General features: G+C 41.7%; 1 protein-coding gene across 1 annotated transcript in view; it reads right to left on the bottom strand.

Moving 5' to 3' along the window:
* The window catches only part of SLC34A3 (solute carrier family 34 member 3), a 35,169-nt gene that overhangs the window by 12,134 nt on the left and 7,582 nt on the right, over window positions 1-15,453 (bottom strand). The window contains exons 9-11 of the mRNA XM_020981749.2: window positions 15,021-15,132; window positions 14,729-14,896; window positions 13,986-14,102 (exon numbers count right to left, since the gene is read on the bottom strand). Of these exons, the coding sequence (XP_020837408.1) occupies window positions 13,986-14,102; window positions 14,729-14,896; window positions 15,021-15,132 (397 nt within the window). The remainder of the gene's footprint in view (window positions 1-13,985; window positions 14,103-14,728; window positions 14,897-15,020; window positions 15,133-15,453) is intronic.

Below are 15,453 nucleotides of genomic sequence, written 5' to 3'. Positions count from 1 at the left end.
AAACCTCATAATGAGCTGAGGCTGGCAAGGAAAGCTGAAGAAAACTCTACTGAGAGAAAAGAAGCATCAAAGAACGGATGGGAGGATGATAAACTAACAAGAGAGAGAGAGAGCAAAGTTGCTCAATTCTTATTTCTTTGCCAAAGCAAATGACCTTTGCACTGGAAATGATGGAACAAAAGTAGCTAACAGAGTTAATATCCAAGATAAGTAAGGAGAATTAATATCTAGTTTAATGTCTAGAATACCTAGTTGCCCTTGATACGTTTAAGTTATCTGGTCCAGATGAACAACAAAATGATAGGTATGATTGCTGAGCCAAGGGCAATAATACTTGAAAGGTTAGGGAAAATAGAAGAGGAACCTCAGGACTGGAGAAAGGCAAATGTTTTTCTGATTTTGAAAAAAGAGAAGGAAATGATCTTAAAATATAGCCAAATGAGGTTGACATTGACTCTGGGGAAAATTCTGGAGGAGGTCATTAAACAGATAATGAATGACTATCTAGAGAGGTAAGCAATAACTGAATCCAGAGAGCCAGAATGGTTTCTTCAAGAACAGGGTATGGCAGACTAATCTAATTTCCATTTATGACAGTGTTACCAACCTGGTAGATGACGGGAATTCTCTAGAGTTTACTGGGATTTTAGTAAAGTTTTGAATAAAGTACCTCACTGGACTACTCTAGTGAAGAAAGTGAGAGGTGTGAACTAGACAATAATTCAATTAGATGACTCAGAACTAGTTAGAGAACTGACTAAAAGAGTAGTTGTTAGTGGTTCAGTGTCAATGTGGTAGGAGGCCTTCAGTGCAATAGCCCAGGGATCCATACTTGGTCCTGTGCTATCTAACATTTTTTAATCAATGATTGGAAGAGCAAAGATATTAGGCTTGGTAAATGTACATGACATAAACTGGGTGGTATAGCTAACATGATACATGAGAGAGTCAGGATCCAATAAGATCTTTACAGGCTAGAGAATTGGACTGCATCTAATTAGATCAAATTCAATAAGAATAAATAGAAAGTCTTATACTTCGTTATTAAAAAAATCAGTTTCACAAGTAAACTCTGAAGATCAGATCCTTAGAACATGTAATATATCTCTGCCTGACTTGGTGAGCTTACTTCTAGAAGTATGACAGAGGGGCCTATTCCTTGCTTCAAAGTATCTCAGGTATGTGGGGCAGTTAGGTGGTGCAGTGGATAGAGTCTTGAGCCTGGAGTTAAGAAGATTCATCTTCGGGGCAGCTAGGTGGCATAGTGGATAGAGCACTGGCCCTGGATTCAGGAGGACCTGAGTTCAAATCCAGCCTCAGACACATAACACTTACTAGCTGTGTGACCCTGGCAAGTCACTTAATCCCATTGCCTAGCCAAAAAAAAAAAAAAAAAAGAAGAAGACTCACCTTTCTGAGTTCAAATCTGGTCTCAGGCACTTACTAGCTCTGGGACCCTGGGCAAGTCATCCCTGTTTGCATCCATTTCCTCATCTATAAAATGGTCTGGAGAAGGAAATAACAAACTACTGTTTTTGCCAAAAAAAAACCCAAATGGGGTCATGAAGAGTCAGACACAACTGAAAAATGACTGAACTGAATGCACAAGTATCTTCTTAGCTGTATCCTGTCTGCTTACTGCGTGGTGACCAAAAAAAAAAAAGCCTTTTAATTGGATGCTGAGCCAGAATTGAGTATGCATACAAAAGTCTGGAAACTGATGGATAAACACCATCTTTGCTCATGTCAAACAAAACAAAAAACTGCTGCTGTGACCTGATGGCTGCCCTCTTTCCCCACCTTGCCATGAATACATGGTGCCACCTCACTTTCTATCTCTGTTGTATGTAGTCTTTTCTGGTATTAGGCTTGGAATAAGTGTCAGAGACAGAACTGACCCATGTATGACATTGTGTGAGCTTCAAAATGTTCAAGAACCATCAGAGGTCCAGAGAATGGAATCTGAAGCAGAATCTCTCTGTAGCAGCAGCCGCCGAGTCCAGTGAGGAGCCAGCCCTGAGGAAACACCCGCTGGACCAGCCCAACAGTGAATTGACCTAGCAGTCAATACGTGATGTCCTTCCAGCAAGGGAATGACATGTCCATCACCTATGCCACTCCCAGAAGTGGATGTGGTTGAGTGAATGTTCATGTTGGAGCTCCCCCTCTCTGGGAGATGAGTGGATGTGTGGAGAGGAGAGTGTTCCAGGTTTAGGAGACTGTTGTACTTCAGCCTTCTCAGTGAATGTTGCTTTGTGAAAGCTAATTGGGCCCTTCTGCTTCTGGGAGCCAAGATGGAGGAGTAAAAGTTGCTCTCACCCTCCTCTATCAACCTTTGAAAACCCAGAAAATATCACCCCAGAAAAAACCAAACCAAACCCTGGAACAGCTGAACTAGAAGAAAGACGGGAAACAGTGCAGTGCAGCAGCCCAGCAAATGGGTCTCCCAGGGCCTCAGCAAAAATAAGTGAAGCACCACTACAAAGGGCCCCAGGTGGATAAGCACCCTGCAGCATTCATTGGAAGGGAGCTGAAGAAAGAGACCTAAAGTCTTCCTAAAGTTGGCCTTGCTGATTCCAGCCCAACACCAGGTAACCTGTCAGAACCTCCAACTGTCAACCAGGAAAAGATCCTGAAGACCAGGTGGTAGAGCAGGCAAACACCAACACCTGGACCTCCAAGTGCCTCAGTGAGGGTGGGGGGAACCAGTGGAAACCAGCTCAGAAAACCACTAGGTGCGTCGGCACTTCACCACAAAGGAATCTCTCAGTGCATTAGCAGAAAGGAAGGAGACAGCACTGCAAGGGGCACCAGGCAGATAAACACCCTGCAGCACCCATCTAAAAGGAGCTGAAGAAAGCTAAAAGAAAGGAAAAGCAGGCAACCTAGAATTGCCTGAAAGTTCCAGCCTTGCTGATTTCAGCCCAACACAGGTAAGCTGCCAGAAACCTACAGCTTCCAAATCCCAGCATAAGAGGCCCCAGCACACAAAGCCAGTGACCTAGGCTCCCAGCATAAGAACTTTGGGTCAGTGCCCTCTGTTCCCCAGCAGGAGAGCTCAATCTCTTTAAAGGCCAGGGAATAAAGAAACACCATGAGTAAAAAGAAACGTACCATAGATTCATATTATGAGAAGAGTGAAGATCAAGACAGAAATTCTGAAGAGGACAACATTGTCAACAAACCCACATCTGCAACATCAAAAGGGAATATGAACTAGTCTGAAGCCCAAAAAGCCTTCTTAGAAGAGCTCAAGAAGGATTTTAAAAGTCTAATGAGAGATGTAGAAGAGTCCTTATAAAATACAATTGGCCAATTGGAAAAAAAGTACACTGAAGAAAACAAATCCCTCAAAAATACAATTGGCCAATTGAAGAAGGAAGTACAAAAACTAACAGAAGAAAACAATCTGTTAAAAACTAGAATTGGACAAATGGAAACTAATGACTCTATGAGAGAGCAAGAATCAGTCAAACAGAAACAAAAAAAAAAAAAATAGATGAAAATAAAATACCTCATCAGTAAACAACGACCTGGAAAATCGATCCAGGAGAGACAATTTAAAAATTATTGGACTACCTGAAAATCATGATGAAAAAAGAGCCTGGACAGTATCTTTCAGGAAATCATAAAGGAAAACTGCCTGAAGTCCTAGAACCAGAAGGTAAAATAACCATAGAAAGAATACACTGTCACCACCTCAAAGAGATCCCAAATTGACAACACCAAGGAATATAATAGCAAAATTCCAAAATTACCAGATGAAAGAGAAGGTGCTGCAAGCAGCCAGAAAGAAACAATTTAAATATCATGGAACCACAGTCAGGATTACACAGGACCTTGCAGCTTCTACATTAAAAGACTGCAGGGCATGGAACATGATATTCTGTAAGGCAAAGGAGCTTGGATTACAGCCAAGGATCAACTACCCTGCAAAAATGAGCATCATTTTTCAAGGGAGGAGATGGATATTCAATGAAATAGGGGACTTCCAAACCTTCCTGATAAAAAGACCAGAGCTCAACAAAAAATTTGATCTTCAAGTACAAGATTCAAGAAAGACATGAAAAGGTAAATAGGACAGAAAGATACAATATGTTGTTAATAAGGGTGGACTGTTTACATCCCTACAAGGGAAGATGACACTTGCAACTCTTGAGAACTGTATTGTTATTACACCATGTTAAAGGAGTATACATAAAGGGGTGGATATTAGTTGACTTTGATGTAATGATAAAAAAAATCTAATCAAGTGGGTTAAATGTATCCAAGTAAGTAGATTAATCTGATCTTAGAAAATGTACTGAGAAAGGAGGAGGCAGATAAGGGTAAACTACATTACAGGAAAAGACAGAAAATCCTATTACAGCAGAGGGAAAGAAGGGAGGGGAGTGAGCATTGTTTGAACCTTACTCTCATCAGATTTGGCTCAAGAAGGGAATAACATAATCAGGTATAGAAATCTAACTTTCCCTATAGGCAGTAGGAGGGAAAAGGGGAAGAAAAGGGAGGGGGAAATAGAAGGGAGGGAAGAAGCAGTAAGGCTAAAGGGGAAGAAAAAGGAAAGGGAGGGAGGGAGTGAGGGAGGCAGTGGTCAAAAGCAAAACACTAGTGAGAATTTGTACTTACAACTCCACTAATGTGAAAACATGTTTAATAGGAATGTAAATGTATAGCATGTATCAGATTGTGTGCCATCTTGTGGAGGGTGGTGGGGAGAAAGGGGGAGAAAAATTTTAAACTCAAAAGCATATGGAAGTGATTGTTGATAAATCAAAATAAATTTTTAAAAAAGAAAGTTAATTGGTATTAGTTGGTTAATTTGTATGGAGGAGAGATCAAGTGGTCAGTTGATATTGGGGAGATGTTAATCAATGAACACTGATATTGGGTGGAACTCATCAGATAGGGGCTCAATAGCAATGGTGTTAGATGTCTTCAACCTTTTAGGGTTTTGCCCTTAGAACCCCAAGAGGAGTAGTAGGGTCACTCTGGGGATCTGACCCACTAGAATAAATGTAGTTTGGCAAAGTAACTCAGAGCCTACATACTACAGGTAAAAGGTGAAGAAAGTATTAGGTTAGATGGCAATTTGTCTAAAACATATTTGGGAGTTTTAATGGATTTCAAGTTCAAAATGTAGGTCAGTGATAAGATATTTCAGATAAGAAAGTTAATGCAGTTTTGTGCTGCATTGAGAAGTTGGTGAGGCAGCTAGGAGGCACAGTGAGTAGAGCACCAACCTAGGAGTCAGGAGTTCAAATGTGACCTCAGACACTTACTAGATGTGTCACTTAACATATAGAAGAAGAAGGAGAAGGAGAAGGAGAAGAAGAAGAGGGAGAAGGAGGAGAGGTTGGTAGTCCCATTGTTCTCTTCCCTGGTCAGGTTTCATCTGGAGCAGCACTGTGTTAAGTTCTACCTGCCATAGTTTAAGTATATTGATATTAAGAATGTCCAGAGGAAAGAAGCTAGTATGGCAAAGAGCTATGGTAAAGCAGGATTTAGTTTATGTCGCATGGGCATTGTTGGAAGGAACTGGAAATGTTTAGCCTGGAGGAAAGAAGATGCAGGGGAGGACATGCTAGCTGTCTTCAAATATTTGAAGGGCTATCATGTGGAAAGAGGATTGATTATTAGATTTGTCCTGTTTAGCCCCAGAGGGCAGAACCAGAAGTAACAGGTAGAAGTGACAAAGAAGCAAATTTAGACCTGAAAAGTGAACAAAAGCTCCCAAACACTCAGAGATGTTCAAAAATAAAACGGACTGTTTTGAGAGGTAGATGGCCCCCCCTCTTTGTTTGTGCATGACTAGACCCCCATCGAGGTCCCTTCCAACTCTAAAATTCTGCAGTCACATGATTCTGAATTTTCTGTGTGTGCATCACCACTTGTTGCCTTGGGATGAGGCAAATGACGTGTGAGTCCAGAAGGGCCCTGGGGACCCCATCACAGGTATTTACTGACTGAATTCTGAACCAAATCTCTTTGCTGACACCTTCCTTCATTATAAGACCTTGGATGGTGGGAGTGTAAGTCATTTAATATTTTCCTTGGCTTATGGCTATCAAACTCCCACTCCATCTTCCTCTAGTTCATATGATTGAGAGTCATTGTCCCAGGATCTTAGAGTTGGAAGAGACTTCAGAAGTCAACCCATATATAAACAAAAATATCTTCTACAACATACCTAACAAGAGGTCATCCAACCTTCGCTTGAAGGCCTTCATGAAGGGGGAAGCCACTACTTCCCACAGCAACCCATTCCTTTTTTTTTTTTTAATTTGGAGGCAGTTAGGGTTAAGTGACTTGTCTAGGGTCACACAGCTAGTAAGTGTCTGAAGTCTAACTTGAACTCAGGTCCTCTTGACTCCAGGATCAGTGCTCTGTCTACTGCACCACCTGACTGTTTCAAGCCTATTCCATTTTTGACTAGCTATAACTGTTGGGAAGTTTTCCCCTCCATCAGGCCTATTTTTACCTCTGCAGAGTCCAGCTATTGCCCCTAGTTCTGAACTCTGGGGCCTGCACTCAAGCAGAACAAGTCTAATAACCCCTTTTCCACATGACAGCCCAAATACCTGGAGATAACTATCATACCCACTTCCACCCTCAGGGTAAACACCCCCAGTTCTTTCAACTGATCCTCACATGGCACGAACTCAAGGCCCCTCATTATCCTGGTTGCCTTTCTTCGGACTCTTTCCAGTTTGTCAATGTCCTACCTAAAATGTGCTCAGCATGAAACACGGTACCACAGATGTGCTCTGATGAGGGTAGACTACAGAGGAATTAACACTCCCCTGCTCCTGGACGTGATCCTCCTCTTATGGCAGGCTAAAATTGCTTTAACTTTTGGGGAGGCTGCCAAATCATGCTATAGAATTGTACTGAATCTATAGTTCATCAAAACTCCCCAAAGGTTTTTCAGATGAACTGCTGCATAGCGACATTTTCTCAGTCTTACACTTTTGATGTTGATTTGTGAACCCCAATATAATATTGTTGTTGTTCAGTCATTTCAGTCACATCTGACTCTACATGACCCCATTTTGGGTTTTCTTGGCAAAGATACTGGAGTGGTTTACCATTTCCTTCTCCAGCTCATTTTACAGATGGGGAAACTGAGGCTAACCGGGTGAAGTAACTTGCCCAGGGTCACACAGCTAGTAATTATCTGAGGATGGATTTGAATTCTAGAAGATGAGAGTCTTTCTGATTCAAAGCCCAGTGCTCCATCCACTGGGCCACCTCACTGCACAAATATTTTACATTTACCCCTCTTGAACCTTCCGTTTTTAGATTTCACCCAGTGTTCTGATGTGTTTGTATTCTTTTTTTGGGGGGTGGGGTTAGGCAATGGGGTTAAGTGACTTGCCCAGGATCACACAGCTAGTAAGTGTTATGTGTCTGAGGTCAGATTTGAACTCAGGTCGTCCTGAATCCAGGGCTGGTGCTCTATCCACTGCGCCACCTAGCTGCCCCCTTGTTTGTATTCTTTTGAACCCTGAAGTTGTCATCCAATATGTCAGCCATTCTTCCCAGCTTGAAAAACCCTCTACAAATCTGATAAGTAGGCCATCTATTCCTTTATCCAAATAATTGGAAAAATGTTAAAAAGCAAAGGTACAACTTTCTGGTCATGAGACCAACAGGTATCAAACTGAACATCTTCCCCAGGCCCCACTAATTCTCAAAAAAAAAAAAAAGGAATTATGTGCCAGGTATACAGCAGCTATAGTTGGACCAATACAACAAAAAAGAAAGAACGTTGACGTGATAAAAATCCCTATGAATTAGCACTAAAGAGTATTAATCTTTAAAATGCCCACCACAAATCTCCACCCTCCTAGAAAGGACATACAAATTGACCTGACCCACAGGCTTGGATCTGGAGCCCATCTTAGAATCCCCTCTCACTGCAGAGACTTTTCTGGCATGCCTTATCCCCATGCCCATCTCCTCCCACGTCAAGTACCCATTCTCTTCCACTATGTGAGGAGGAAGGAAAGGAAAGGGAGAAATGAGTACTACTTTCTGTCTGCTACAGAAACCATTAGGAACAGCCTCCACACCCTCTCTCTACCCTGAAAAAAGTGGAAGAGGTTGATTCAGCTCAGCCAGAAAAGCTAAGAGCCAAGGAAGGAACTAGGGTCAGGGCCAGTTTGAATGACTATACCAGACCTGAAGGAAAGGGGACTGAAACTTAGCTGGGGCCAGTCCTGTTCCCTAAAAGGCTATTGAAGGCAGGGACCAAGGCCAGTGAAATTTAAGTCCCTCCATGTGGAAGGGGACCAAGGCAGCTTTATAGTCCAGCCCCACCAATGTACCCTCCAGAAAAGGGAGAGGAATCATAATGTGGATGACAGAGAAATATAAGGAGAAAGGCTAAAACACAAAATATTTCAAGATGAAAATTTAATAGAGGGGAACTTAAAACTAGAAGGAAATATGATTACTAAACCCTCAAAGAGATTACAGAGCTCTCAACAAATATTGCAAGACAAATGACAGTCAACCAATAACAGTTAGCATTTATATAGTACTTTAAAGTTTGCAAAGCCCCTTAAAATTATTGTCTCGTCTTATCCTTACAGCAATTCTAGGAGGCAAGGGCTATTATTATCCCAATTTTAGAGATGAGAAAACTGAGGCAGATAGAGGTTGTGGCCTGCCCAGAGTCACACAGATAGTAAAGGTCTAAGGCCAAATTTGAACTCAGGTCTTCCTGATTCCAGTTTCAGTGCTCTATCCTTTGCACAACCCAGCTGCCTCAGGAAACCTGAGGAAACACAGAATTCTGTGGAACCAAAACAAGAAATTCCAGAATGATTTCAAAAGAGAAATGAAATCCATTAGAGAAGAAATTAGGAATTAATATATGACAGAAGTTATAGCTCTCAATGTAAGTAATAAAATACCCAATTAACAGATTAGGAAAGGATCAAATCCACAGTGGAGAGTTTCCCCAAGGAAGCAAAAGAGATTTAACATATTTGGAATGAAGGAATACTGAAATAGAGAAAAATCTGGCAAAGGAGGAGCAAAAGACAACCACATTAAAAGAACACGTGATCTCTACACAAGCCAAAGTCATTGACCTTGAGGACGGGATATACAGAAACAGCTTAAGGATCACAGGTCTCCCAGAAGAATGTGACAAATAAAAAAGGCTGAACACTATAAAAGGAAATAATACAAGAAAACTGCTCCAAATCTCTGAATACAGAAAATAAAGCACCGATTAAAAGAGTTCACAAATTGTCTCCAGAAAACAGAACAAAACAAAACCCTACCCTTCAAACTCTAAGACACATAGTGATCAAATGGAACGATTCTAATGACAAATAAATTCTACAAATGGCCAAGATAAAGACCTTCAGATACAAAGGACAGGAAATTAGAATAATGTAAAATTATTGTACATCCACTAGAAATAGCAGAAAGGAATGGTTCAGCGCAGAGGTGTCAAACTTTCAGCCTGTAGGCCAGCAAAACTCCTGAGTGCAGCCCAATCAAATTAAAATGTAATTGGAAAACCTTTAACAAAATAAGTAAAAACACTACACAACATAATAATGTTCATTGGTAGTTTTCTAAGTCATTAGGTAAGGTAGTCCAAAGGGATCAGTTTCTACTTGAGTTTGACACCGTTGGGCATATTTGAGAAGCAAAGGAATTAAAATTGCAACCCCAAATGACATACCCTGCAAATCCAAGGCTAGTCAACAAGAACAAAGGGGGACATTCCACAGCAAAGATCCAGGCACTGAAGGCCCTCCACTAGACATCTCCTTCCTTGTTGATATCAAACCACCTGCTTCCCTGGGGGCTAGGCATTCAACTAACACTAGGTCCAACTGGCTGTACTCTCATCTCCTGGGATTCTTAACCTGGAATCTGTGAACTTGTTTAAAAAAAAATTTTTTTTAGGGGCAGTTAAGTGGTGCAGTGGATAGAGCACTGGCCCTGGAATCAGGAGGACCTGAGTTCAAATCTGGCGTCAGACACTTGACACTTACTAGCTGTGTGACCCTGGTCAAGTCGCCTAGTCCCTCCAAAAAATTTTTTTAATAACTGTAGATCAATCAGAATAATTGTTTTCTTTTGTAATCCTATGTATTTTATTTCATGGATTTAAAAAAATTATTCTGGGAAGGGGTCCACAGGTTTTACCAGATTGCCAGAAGGGTCTATGACACAAAAAAGGTTAAGAACCCCAATCTAGTCCATGAATCTTAATCTTGTCCACAAAAAATATCATGAGATACTTTTTCAAATGCTTTGCTAAAGTTTTGGTAATTCCCTGAGTTACAACTTTCATAACTCTGTCAAAAAGGAAATTAATTCAGTCCGGCAAAGCCTGCTCATGATGAAACCATGCTTTCTGTGATTGTGGCTTCCTTTTCTAGGTGTTCTCTTTAAAAATGCATTCTATCATTTTGCCCAGAATTGAAGTCAAGCCAGTGGCTGATTGTTTGTAAAATCCATTCTATTCACTGTCTTTGAAAACCAGGATAACCTTTGGCCTTCTCTACTTCAATGATAGCTTTCACTCTCTCCATATCTTTCAAAGTGGCTCATATTGGTCCTCACAGAATACTGCTCATGAAGACCAGGTGGCTTAAACTCATCAAGGGCAACTAGGCAAATTTGCTATCTCCCTACTTATCAAGGGCGTCACTTGCTCATCATTTTTTCTGTCCAAAGACAATTTTTCTTGGTAGAGAATACAAAAACAGAGCAAGAACTGAGCACCTCTATGTTTTCTCTATCGCTGATTATCATCCCATTCACCCAAGCAACAGATCTATCCCTTATTTGATCTTTTTTTTCCCACTATAGCAAAACACCCGTGTACACACACACACACACACACACACACACACAACACACACACACACACACACACACAAACCTTTTCACAACTTTCCTTACTAAAGCTGACCTTCAAATTCATGAAGTAGTCTTACAAGACCATACCATGTTTTTGCAGCCCTCTCCTTACGTTGTGCCATCTAGAGCCCCTCTTCTATCACTTTATCCCATACATCTTCTCTCACATTTCTTCCAACTTCTTGCCCTCTGGGAAAACTGGTTCCCTCTAAATAATTCTTTCCCTGGTCATCTTCTCCAGTATTAGGTACTTCTTTTGTCCTGCAGCCACATCCTGTGCCAATAGGAGTGAGAATAATCTTTGCACCTGAGTGTGGTGGTGCGTGCCTCTGGTCCCTGTTACCAAGGAATGTGATTCCCTTGATTGCTTGAGTTTGGGAGTTCTGAGCAGCAGTAGGACTAAAGTCCATGCTAAGGGGGTTAACCAAGTCTGGTACCAATATAGTGAGCTTTCAGGAGCAGAGGGCACTAGGCTGAGGGTGGGGAAGGGGGCTCAAGGGGGAAAACTGAGCAAGTTAAAGCTTCTGTGTTGATCAGTATTGGTAGTCAGATCCACAAGTGGCCACTGTACTCTCAGACTAGCAAGGTAGGGAGTTGTAGTCTCAAAAGCAAAATTATTACATCTCACTGTCTCTTCTAGACATCATCATCCCTTTCACATCATCACTCAGCAACCTCTTCTCCTTTTGATATTCACCAGGCCTACCTATATCACCTTGGTTAGAACCTGGCCACAGTTACCTATCAGCTTTTGGGTCATTATCCCTTCTTCCTCAAGGAATTCAGTACCTGGTCAGTCTTTCTTTCTACTCCAATCTCTGCCTTCTTACCCAGAGACTTCAATATACATCTTTTTTAAGCTTTTTAAAAAATTAATTTATTTTTAGTTTCCAACATTCACCTTCATAAGCTTTTGAGTTTTAAATTTTCTCCCCCTTCCTCCCCAAGACGACATGCAATCTGATATAAGCTCTACATATACATTCCTATTAAACATATTTTCACATTAGTCATGTTGTAAAGAAGAATTAGAACCAATAGGAGGAACCACAAGAGAGAAGAAACAAAACAAAACAGAATTTTTTTTAAAAAGAGCAAATAGTATGCTTCCGTCTGCATTCAAACTCCATAGTTCTTTCTCTGGATGTGGATAGCATTTTCCATCATGAGACTTTTGGAGATGTCTTAGATCCTTGCATTCGATATACATCTTAATGCCCCCTTAATACCTTGGAGCCCCAGATCCTTAATTCTCTTAACCTGTACCTTCACTCTACCTCAGTCACCCAGAGGGAAGTACAAATCTTAGATCGCACCATCAGACATTCAACTCAATTCAAGCATTTATTTGACACCGTGATTGTGCTACTTCCATGATCCTGAACCATGAAATTCCTCTCTGACCATGACCTTCTATCTTTCTATCCCTACTTTTGCCTCCTTCTGAATCCATTCTTCATTCTCACTTCAACCTTCAGTCTCTTTATTTCTCATTGTCTGTTAATCAAAACCCCTGAACTGGTTTCTCTTTCCTCCCATCATTGTCTTGGACCCATTGTTGCGACCGTCAGTCCAACTGTGTACTATTCTCTACCTTTGAATTCCTAATCCTAACCCCAGTTGCCTCACCAGGAAAAAATAAAAGCCTTTCATCCCCTCAAAATATTACCTCCTCTTTTTTACAGCCAAACTCCTAGGGAAAAAAGTCATCTATATTCAGTATCTCCGTTTCCTGGACGGACACATTTTAATTCTTTGCAATCTGAATCACAACCCTATTGATCCTCATTGCCCTCTCCAATATTACCAGCAATAACTGCTGTATCCAATTGTTCCCTCCTTGCCCACTCCCACCCCCACCAAGCTTTATCCTGCTTGACCTCTCTGCATCCTTTCACTGGACTTTGTTGACTTCAGTACTGTTTCCTGGTTCTCCTCTCTATCTGACCACTCCTTCTCAGTCCCCTTTGTTGTACCCTCATCCATCTTCCAGCTCACTGTATGGATGTCTCTTCAAGGCTGGCCCTGGGTCCTCTTCCCTTCCCTCTCTACACCTGTTTTCGGTGATTGCATCAGCTCCTACATACTCATTTAGCACCTTTACAACAAACATGACTCCCAAATCGATATCTCTTCAATATCTATATCTTTCCTAAAGGACTGGAACTGCTTAATTTTTGTCTTTGTATCTCCTAAGTGCTTAATAAGTGCTGATGAATGAATAAATATACATTTGCCCCTAATCTCTTGCCTGAACTCTAATTGTTGAACATCAGCTACCTGCTAGAAACCTCTGCCTACATCTCCAATCAGTATCTCCAAATTAGCATGTCCTAAAGGGGATTCATCATCTTCCCCACGAAGCCCATCTCTTTTCCAAACTTCCCTATTCCTGTTGAGGTACCACCACTCTTCCTGTTACCTAAGCTCACCATTTCTGCTTCCATTTTATCTAAGCAGTTGTTAAGTCTTATTAATTCTACACCCCACAAAATCTCTTCAGGCTGCCCTTTTCATACCACTCCCACGGACACCCTAGTTTTGACTCTCATTACCAAATGAACTATTGAAAAGCTTCCTAATAGACCTCCTTATCTCTAGTCTTTTTCTTTCCCTGATTTATTCCAGCCAAATTGGTCTACTGTTGATTGCTGAATTCAACTTTCCACCTCCTGTCTCTGTGGCTTGGCACAGGAATATCGGTCTCCCATCTTTATGCACTCTTTACTGGACTCTGCCTCCTAGAATCCCTAACTCCCTTCAAGGCTCAACTCAGCTCCCAGATGCAACCTGTTCTGGTACTTGACTTCCCTGCCTTCCCACCCACCAATTTCCATTGTCAGTGCTCCTCCAAGTTTCTTGAATTTACTTATCTATAGACATATAGTTAGTAGAATATTAGCTCCTTGAGGGCAGAAACTGGCTTTTTTGTCTTCCTGTCCTCAGCACCTAGTCCAATGTCTTATACATAACAGGCACTTAGTAAGTGTTTGTTGATATGAACTAAATTGAACTGAACCAGGATGTCACATGCTTCTCCCAGCCCATCCCAAGCACCATCACAGGCACAGTGAGGCCTCTCTACTTACCCATCAGGGGAACAATAGCTGCAGTGAATACACTGCTGCTCTGGACCACAAAGGTCATAACCGCACCCACCACAATGGCCAAGTAACCGCTGAGCCATCCAAAGGGGAAAGGGAACTCTGCGGGAATCAAGAGGAAGGAAACATTAAAGTTATTATAAGAATATTAATAACAGAATTTGCAATTTATATATATCACTTTACAGCTTATAAAGCACTTTCCTGAGAGCAGCCCCATAAGGTAGTGTATTATTTCCCCCAGTTTGTAAATGAGGAAACTGAGGCTTAGAGAATGACCACATTCACAAAAGTAGTAACAGAGTATTACCACTCTTAGTATAATAATGATTGTAATGATTTCTGATATTACATCTTAGGATTTGTGATTTTTTTACATTATTGTTTTCGGTTCTCACTACAATCTTTCAAGACAGATAGTTCAATTACTATTATCCCCATTTTATAGATGAGCCTCAGAGAGGTCAAGTAACTTTCCCAACCTCACAGAGTAGGTTTAGTGGCAGAGAGCTTAAGCTTATGTTTCCTAGCTCAAAAAGTCCTATGTTCTTACTAAGACACTATGTTGCCTTGATTTTTCTGCTTCCTTTCCCAGTCTCCAAACTAATTCCCTCCAATCCCCATCTTTCCCTCCCATGTTCCTCTCTGTGACTCCCCTCTCTCTGCCCCTGACTTCCATTTCACCCTCTCCAACTGCCCCCTCCCCTCCAATCCCAGTTCCCCCTCACCAGCATTGATGACTTTTCGAATGACCTGGGCAATCCGGCCATGAAAAATGGAGTTGAGCAGGCGGACAATGAGGACTAGGCCAGAGCAGAGGGCGAGTAAAGAGCCAGCCAGGAGGATGAAGCCAATGGCCAGGTCATTAAGGGATGATCCCACAAAAAGGTGGTGACCTAAGAGAGGCATACCCCACCCCCCATGACATATAGATCAGCAAGGACTGGGCTAGGGCTGAAAAGGGGGCTTGTGGGGATGAGAAAGGGAGTCAAGGAGATGTTCAAAGAGGATGTTTCTCACAAGGCTTCATGTTGACTGTGACGTTCCTCTCTTGGCAAAGCTGGTCCCCGCAGGGGAAGCAGAAGTTCGTACTGCATTCACTAATGTTCTTCACTTGAATAGGCTTCACAGTCTAGGTTAGAGTCAGGTGGTCACAGGAGGGGTTAGAGGTCAGAGGCTTGGATTAGGAATGAGTCAGAGGGCAATATTGGGAAAGGCAGGGTACATAAGGCTGGGTTTGGGGAGTGTTCTGGGGTCAGAGGGCCAGGTTAGAAAGGGGCAGGGATCAGAGCTATATTGAGAAGAGGCCCAGGGTCAGAGGGCCAGGATGAACAGTGGCAATCTGGTTAAACCTTCTTCTCAGAAAGGTATTTTTTAAATTGAAGGAAATGCTAAATTTTCAGTTACAGATTAATGAAAATAAAGTAATTTTTTTCCCATTCAAGCTTATGGA

This window comes from Phascolarctos cinereus, unplaced genomic scaffold, assembly GCF_003287225.1.
Source record: "Phascolarctos cinereus isolate Bilbo 61053 unplaced genomic scaffold, phaCin_HiC Scaffold_2;HRSCAF=192, whole genome shotgun sequence".
In the NCBI taxonomy this organism is placed as follows: domain Eukaryota; kingdom Metazoa; phylum Chordata; class Mammalia; order Diprotodontia; family Phascolarctidae; genus Phascolarctos; species Phascolarctos cinereus.
The sequence above is the reverse complement of the archived record's forward strand: the minus strand, read 5'-3'. Positions and strand labels throughout refer to the sequence as shown.